The sequence below is a fragment of the Fukomys damarensis genome, unplaced genomic scaffold (genome assembly GCF_012274545.1).
Source record: "Fukomys damarensis isolate Sample0158 unplaced genomic scaffold, DMR_v1.0_HiC HiC_scaffold_9, whole genome shotgun sequence".
Classification (NCBI taxonomy): Eukaryota; Metazoa; Chordata; class Mammalia; order Rodentia; family Bathyergidae; genus Fukomys; species Fukomys damarensis.
This window is the reverse complement of record NW_022900921.1, coordinates 42,325,786-42,334,024: the sequence shown is the minus strand read 5'-3', so window position 1 is coordinate 42,334,024 and position 8,239 is coordinate 42,325,786. Positions and strand designations below refer to the sequence as shown.

The following is an 8,239-nucleotide window of genomic DNA, read 5'->3' as shown; positions in this document are numbered from 1 at the left end:
TTTTTTGAGACAGGGTCTCACTATGTAGTTGAGACTGACCTGGAACTCACTATGTAACCCAGGCTGGTCTCAAACTCACAGAAATCCTCTTGTCTCAGCCTCCTGAGTGCTGGGATTAAAGGCATGCACCACTAAGCCCGGCTTCCTCCCTTCCTTTCTTCCTTCCTTCCAGTACCAGGAATCAAACTTAGGACTTTGCACTTGCCAGGCAGGTGCAGCACCACCAAGCTACCTCTCCAGCCTGTGAGGAGCATCTTTAGCCACAAATCTGTCATCGAGGCCTGCAAAGAAGGTCATGTGTAATGCATATTCAGACTGCTGGGCTGTGCACCTGTCCCACCTAGGTCTGCAAGATGGCCTAGCTCACACAGGTGCCTCCTCAGGAAGCTTTCCTCTGCTTCCTCTGCTTTACTGGGTGCCTTTAAAGACTTGAGCATTATTAAAAGGTTATTTAACTCACAATTATAAAAGTTCAGCAAGGCAGGCATTGAACTGCTGAGGAAACCAAGGAAAAAGGTAAAAGATTTTGCCTGTCAAGTGGGAAATCCACTGGAAATCACCTTTGGCCCCCTCTGACTTCAGTCTCCCACACTCTGGAGGAAGGCACAAGTTGTGAAAGAAATGTCTGTCCATTAAACAATTGTGGAAAAAGATCAGTGTGTGTTTACCTAGTATTTCCTAAGGAAAGAGTGGAGAGTATGTACAAACATGCATGGAGAAGAATGATCACCACCACTATTGACAAAAATCAGAAAGAAATAGTACATAAGCAATGTAACCATGTGACTGCAGATGATCTATCATGGATGATGGAATTCTGCCTGGCCGCTCACTTCAAACACTGCTGGGAACAGGGACATGGGAAGATTGTTCCTGTTCTCTAAGCTAAAAAGAGGACTACAAAAGAGTTTCTAATAATAGTTGAGTTAGTTTCCTGTTGTTGCCAAAACAAATGATCACAAATTTGGTGGCTTAGCAATCCATCCTCACGTGGACCTCCAAGTCAGAAGTCCAGAATGGGTCTCACCCAGCTAAAAATCAAGCAGAGCTGTGACTGAGCTGGAGGCCCCAGAGGAGAATCTGTTACCCGTCCCACTGGACAATAGGCAGAATTCAGCTCCTGGTAATTTCAGTACTGAGGTCCCCATTTTCTTTCTGCTGTAGTGTGAGGGCTCTTCCTAGCTTTTGGTTTGAGGTGCTCTTTCTCCATCTTCAAAGCCAGTGATGATGGTCTAGTCCCCCTTACACTGGGAATCTCCTCTCCTCCTTTGGTCTCATTTTTATGACCCCCTCTCCCTCTACCATATTTGGCTTTAGGGATGTATATGGTTGCAGTGGGCTCACTCTAATGATCCAGGATATCTACACAAGAGTTTGGAAAGTCTCCTTTCCCATAGAAGATAACTGATTCACAGGTTCCAGTAAATAAAATAATAGACTTTAATTTTGTTGTGGATTGTCTTCATAAAGTGGAGAATAATAAGATGTGAATCAGATTGTTAACTAAGAAGAGCAGAGACAGCTGCCCATCCTCTGTCCTCGTGTTTATACCATAGGACCTGAACATCACGGGAGTGTTTTTGGCCACTCATGTCATAATGTCATACACCAGCAGAGGGCGCCACGCGCAAGCTTACCAGGTGCGCTAAGCACTGAGGAGTTTCATTACACCAGGCTTTGCTTGCTACCTCTAGGCTTTATGGCCCTGGGTTTGGGCCATTCCCAAGGCTACCAAAGTGCCGAGGGCTAACAAATGAACAAATAAACAAACAAAAACCAAAAACAAAATGCTGAGGGTTGAGGAAAAAAATAGCACCATCTAGCCGTGTTCTTGAATTCACCTAGATCTGCCAGAAAGAATCTACAAAAGAGTGACAGACTGATGCTGGTTTTGGTTGGCAACTACTTGATCCAGGAGGGAGAAGTAACTCAGGATCTGAGGAACTAAGTAAAAATGCCAGAAATGTGATAGAAGAGCAAAGGAAGATGTCCACAGAGGATTATTTTCCATATCTTTTGCACCCAGGTCTCTCTATTTGGGGACAGTTCGCAATTTTGTCCATTGCCCCGGTGTGGATCCATAACCTGAGCCTTTCTGGAAGGCTTTAAGTGTTCAGGGCGGCTGACACTACCCACCCTCACCTTTGCCCACGTCCCAGCCCAGAGACCCACAGAACCTCTGCCTGCATTTCCAATCCCCAGAGTCCTGCTCTGGCTGGGAGACTCATTACCAAACTTTGAAAGGTGTCTACTGTCAGGTTGGCCTTAAATCAAGCACATATCTCAGTAGCTACTGTTTTGTAGATGAAATCATTTCAGTTTTTTTGACTGATGACATTTGAGTTTCTGGCTATGATGTCCAAATTTATGCAAACAAAATACATATTTGCTTTATGGTAGGAAACAGAAAAATGTTACAGGGAACAAAGAGGGAAGTATGAAAAGGCCTTGGCATATTTCTCTGGCAACCAGAAGTCAAGAAACTGGCATTTCTTGCTCATGTGAATGGCTTTTCTCTAGCCTCCAGTGAAGACTACTTTCTCTCCGCATGTGTTTTCACAGAAAAGCCCTGAGGCTGGAGAATCATGTGGCTGTGCACACACTAATGCACCCAGATCACCTCACACAAATGCACACACATACCCTGGCCTCTTGGGCAGCACTGTGAGAGCCACACTGATTTACCACACTCATCTGCCAGCTCAGCATTGGTGACAGGAAGTAATCACAGTGGGGCAGCCTTTCCTGGTCTCTGGAAATATTTAAACTTCCTCTTTCCACTGCCCTGGTGATTCTCTCCAGACTGTTTGGAGTTGGGCCTATGACAGGGGCACTTCTCCGGCACCCTGGAGCTTGTGGTGTGCGTGCTCGTCAGGGAGGGTCCTGCTGCTCTGCTCAGGGGCTCCAGGTGGGCACCCTCAGATGTATAGTGGTGGGGGGTGATGAATAAAGCTTCACATATTGATTTTCTAAGACTCCTTCATTTCATAGATGACAAATGTAAGTCATAGAGATGTGTGACATCCTCCAGGAAGCCATGTGGACTTTGTCCCTGTCTGTGCATGGGGAAGGGGATGGATTGCTGGTGAAAGGGACAGAGGGTCTAGAAAGGTCTACTGGTGCTTAGAGTGGGGGAGAAGTGAGAGGACCTACGGAGGAAGTAAAGTAGGCTCCTACAGGGAGGAGGTGACCTGCGGACAGGGGAGCTCTGTACTTACTCCTCTTCCTTGTTGTTGCAGAAGTTAGTATTGTTTCTGACCAGGGGCCAGGCACTGCAGTGGGGCAGAGAGAAGGCAGCATGGAGTCATCAGTTCCTCAAGATCTTGTTCCCAGGGGATCATCCTAGTAACCCAGTTCCTCTCTCCCCAGTCAACACAGGGCACTGTTATCATCTGGGACAGGGACTTGCTGTGATGGCACAGCCCTGGGGGAAGCTTCTGAAGAGCAGAGAGCTAATGGATTTGGTTCGGTCCAGCATCCGGGCCTCAAGTTCCACTCCATTTCCGGTTTCGCTCTACCCTCCATCTGCTCCCACCCCCACATGAATGGCACAGCTTTGGGACCTGGCACCCCTGATGCCCAGGATGACCTGGTGGGAGGTGGGGCTGGTGCTGCCACGCTGGATGTTTAGAGCTGAATCTCCCAGCACTCTCTGTTCTGTGGCAAGGTCCTAGTGACTGTCCCATGGCCCCAGCGGTACTGATTCAAGTGAGCCAGGTACCCTCTGAGCAGGAAGGCGGATTGTCCCCTCACAGTCATAGCAAGTGGCTCAGAGGAGACTGGGGCCAGTGGCTGGTGACACTGCAGCTGACTCTGGATGTTTAGGATGTGGTTCATTCAGCTGGTGCTGTTTTGGCCACTTCTGCTCATCCTGCCAAACCCCCTCCTCACCCAAGGTTTATACTTAAGATCCCCCACTTCAGGGGATGCAGCAGACTGTACACACTCTTACATTTTAATCCTACAAGGCCAAACCCACACAGGAAACTAACCCCTGTGTCCACACACACTTTGTTTTGCTTCTGGGGCTTGACCTCCACACAGTCTTCCTCCAGCAAGCCTCCCTGATTGATTTGCTAGCACCTTGCACTGTCTTGTTCACTGGACACCTGAACCTTCAGTGAGTGGCTGGGGTGGGTCTGAAGTATAGTTAGAACCTATCCCAAATGTGACTCTCTGATCATCTGGTCACACTGGGAAATAAATAAGAAGGTAACACCATTAATCTAAGATTGTAGAAGGATGATGTGATCAATTTAGCAAAGGAAGTGGTTGCCCTACACAAATGGCACCAGTCTAACTAGATAAGAAACCTCCTTTTTCTCCCCTTCCCCATCTTCTCTTCCTTACAACTCGTGTTTCTATCTGGGCAGTGAACAGCACACAAGCCTTGCACTCATGGAACTCCCTGGAGGTCTGGGGTGCCTGGACCTGGGAACCTGGGACCACCTGATGTCATTCGCCCAGGACATTGGTCTCCTTCCCAAGGTCCGGAGAACCCCAAGGGACTATGTCCCACCCCACAGGAAATCTTGCCTCTCAGGGCCTTAGCTGGAGACTCTGACCCTTTCCCTGGGTAGCGCAGGCTGAGCCTGGATCCCCAACATGAGTCCTTAGCAAGAAATGACCCAGACACTCAAATTTATCTTCAGAATGCTCGTACATTTCACAATCTACTACAGAATCTGTGATGTCAGGTTTGCCCCTCTCTCACACACAAACACACAGAAGGGGTGGGACATCGGGGGCTCTGGAAAGACCCTCCTGGTTCTCAAGCCTTTGTCAATGTCTCACATGTCCACCAAGAAGCCCCAAACCTGAGCCTCTCTCCTTGTGAACACAGGGCAGACGATGCTTTCTCCAGCAAAGCTCATAGTGGCCATCTATTCTGTCACAATCGTGCTTCCACTGGATAAATTTCATCCAAAACAGAGTTTTCTAACCAGTTTTTTTTTTATTTATTTAAGAAACTACCTGCTCGTGAGGCCAGGGAGGGCCATCTCCCCTGCACAACTGACCTCTCTCCTCCTTCGGACTGACCCAAAAGTGGAACCTCAGTGACAGCTGAGTCCACCCGGGGCAGCCGCATGCTCTCTCCACCATCTTAGCCTGTGGGGTCTTCTCAAGAGGAGGAAGAGGAGCAAGAGGAGGAGGCAGAGCACTGACTCTGTAGGGCAGGTGCATCTCCCAGTTGGCTGTGTACCACGCAAGCAGCTGCACAGAGGCCTTTGTTCTGCAGCTCCTCCCCTGAAAAAGCAAATCCCTCTCCCCGCAACTGCCCACCCCTGCCCCACAAGAAACATAGATAATTTCCCTCAAAAATTAGACCACCCTGTGGACCCTGTTTCCAGAAAAACACATGTACATTTACGCATGAAATGTTTGTGCCCTTTAGGTACCCCTGAGACTCTTGGTGCAAAAGGCCCTGCTTTCTGACAAGACAGGTCACAGGGCAGTCTGGCACGAGGTTCCTTGGTGGAGATTGGCTTGGTCAGCACCCCCTCGTGAACTTGGGGAGCTCATGCAGAAGGGCTCAGTGGTCACATGAGCCTGGCACCTGGTTCAAAGGCCTCCTCTCTTGCAGGGCTTCTCTCAGGCTCAGAGTGGGAGATGTCAGCCCTCAGCGACCCCTGAGGACAGACCTTTAAGGAATGGCTCTGGGGCCTCCACGGACAGCTGAGCTGGACCAGCAATGCAGAGCTCCCTTCCCCCGCTTCTGTTTCCTTACCCTCTGCCTCTGTCTGGTGGCTCCTGGCTGCCCACACTGGCCTGGGCATCGCTTTCTCGGCTGGACACCTCTGTGAGTTCAGCTCCATGGAAACGCTCCAGGAAAGCGTCAGGTCTCTGGTCCTCATGCTGTAAGTGCCTGGCAGTCCATGAGCGCAGGGAACAGACAAGGTGGGACAACCTGGAAGGTGAGGATGGTCGAGATCAGAGGAGTAAGGCTGAGGACAACCCACTCTCTTGTCTCCGGGGGCTGGCAGAGGCGGAGGTGACCAGGGGGCCACAGAGCTGGGCCCGAGGCTCAGCTTTGTGTCCTTTGTGGGGCACTTTTATTCCCTTCTCCTCTGCCTCCCCAGTAAGGGACACTTATCTTTTTTTTACGGCTTTGTCCTTTTAACTCTGCAAGGGCACAATACTCAAATGGGACCATAGCAAGCTCTTCTACTCCTCATTCTTTGCTTTGACCACTAAGCACAGGAAAAAAAAAATATACAGATTTCAAATGGTCAAGTTCAGAGCAAGATTTAGAGGAGAAAACATAGATTCTTTTCCCAATGCTTATTCTATTAAACTTTCTTTTACAAACTCCAGCTCTCTCCCCAGGCTCATGTAGAGGTTGCTTTGCAATTATCTCAGCCCCTTGGGGAACCAGAGGTCACAGCCTCGTCCTCAGAGCTCATCATAGCTGGAGCTGTCCTACAGCTGCCTCTCCTGCCTGGCATAGGGGGACAGAAGGGACCCAACCCTGGGCCTTGCCTTGACACCCACAACCTCCTATAAAATCAGTACTGAGCAACCTCAACTCTGGCACAAACGGTCACACACCAGTGTCTTTTGCTGAGACAAGGACCCATGCAGCAAAATACACACATCGAATCCCTCCATCCCCAAAATGTGGAACTGGGGTGGGGGCGGTGACAGGAGAGGTAAAGATGATCAAAATATGTGTGAGTGCAAAGCTGCCATAATGAACCCCATTAATAAATGGAATAACCAGTAAAAACAAGTGAGAACAAAACATCCTACACTACAACACTGCAAGCTGCCTGTAGACATTTTGAGGTGCCTGCCCTGCCCAACCTCTGAACGCCGAACATGCCCCACTTTCTCTCTGCTGAGGCAGTGGAACCGAGGTCCTTCTCTCCCCTGCAGTCTCAGCCAGCAGGACCCGGGCTGACAACTGAAGTGCAGTGGTTCCCTGAGCCTCTGCGCCCTTAGGAACAACTGGGTTGGGGCCCAGACCACCTGGTGAACCCATTTCAGCCTATGCTTGCTGCTACCTGTGTGAGCAGAAAAAGCCTGAAGTGCCAAGAGAAAATGAGGGGAAGACCCCCGCTCCCTGCCCACTTTCCATGAGTGTCTGTGGTTAGTGTCCCAGCCCCTTAGAGCTCCTTTAGAGACTCTTTCTTCCTGGCACCAAAGAGCCTTGATTCCAACAGCGTTGTATTAGTAAAACAGCACTAGGGCTTGTTAATAATCATGGCACAGTGGCATCCACCACCATGGAAAAGATGATGCATAAATAGATGAATAAATGTGGGTGACAATCTGAAGTAGAACGGATGAACACATGCCTGTGTCAAACTATGGCACTGGAGACAAAAACTTGGGGGAAGGGGCTACGAGCTGGATGTCTGTCGGGCACCTGTCATGTGTGGGTGCCTGCCTGGTCTCCCCTGCCTTCTCTGGTTGGCTGAATTCATCCAGCCTTGAGCAAGTACTCCAATATCTATTTTTATTAAAGCAATTTCAGATCAAGGCAATTTTCTCTCATCCTTCTCTGCGCTTAGGTGCCTGCCCTGAGAGGAAGGTAATTACTCGTGGATTGCAGGCTGCTGTGCTTCTTCAAATCTTCAACCCAGCCCCCCACCCAGCTTGACTTCTGGAGATTTTCTACCTTCTTTCTGCCTCACTTTCCCCTTCCCAAGCTGAGGGTTGGGGCTGGTGGTTACCTGGTGGCCCCTGGGCTGGTGAAGGAGCTTCCTCTGGGTCTGGCCAGTTCTCCGGTCTCCATGGCGATTCCTGGCTGCAGGGCTGCTGGTGTGTCCTCACATGGCGCGTGGGCCCTGGGAAATCCAGTGTGCAGCATGGAGAATTGATTTCAAGCTCTTCTGCCTCCTGGACACAGGAGTGAGATGGACAGATGCCCTGCTTCTGAGAGAAGCAGCCACCATGGATCCTCAAGCAAGGCCCACCCCCCATTTCTGTGTCCCTCCAGCAGACCCACTGGGGTGAATGTGACCTTTTTTTGTGGTACAGGGGATTGAACCCAGGGCCTTTGCATTGAGCTATGTCCCCAACTCCTCCAAAATCTTTTAAAATTTTTTTGGAGACGAGATCTCACTAAGTCACTAAATTGTCCAGGTTGGGCTTGAACTTTTGATCCTCCTGCCTCAGCCTCCCAGAGTACTAGGATTACAGGTGTGCACCATTTTGGCTGGCTCCGTGAACCTTTCTTTACAGCAAGCCTGAGCAGAAATGGAGTATGGGTGGGGTGGGGGCTTCCACTGCCCGA

The 8,239-nt window shown here is 49.8% G+C and overlaps 1 protein-coding gene across 2 annotated transcripts in view; it reads right to left on the bottom strand.

The window, feature by feature from the left end:
• Cnga3 (cyclic nucleotide gated channel subunit alpha 3) overlaps positions 1-7,889 on the bottom strand; it is a 15,793-nt gene extending 7,904 nt beyond the window's left edge. The window contains exons 1-3 of one of the 2 annotated variants that reach the window (XM_033761500.1): positions 7,677-7,889; positions 5,729-5,908; positions 3,219-3,272 (exon numbers count right to left, since the gene is read on the bottom strand). In XM_033761500.1, coding sequence (XP_033617391.1) covers positions 3,219-3,272; positions 5,729-5,908; positions 7,677-7,813 — 371 coding nt within the window. In that variant the 5' untranslated portion in view covers positions 7,814-7,889. The remainder of the gene's footprint in view (positions 1-3,218; positions 3,273-5,728; positions 5,909-7,676) is intronic. The other variant, XM_033761501.1, reaches the window with a different exon arrangement.
• Between the last annotated feature and the right edge of the window lie 350 nt (positions 7,890-8,239).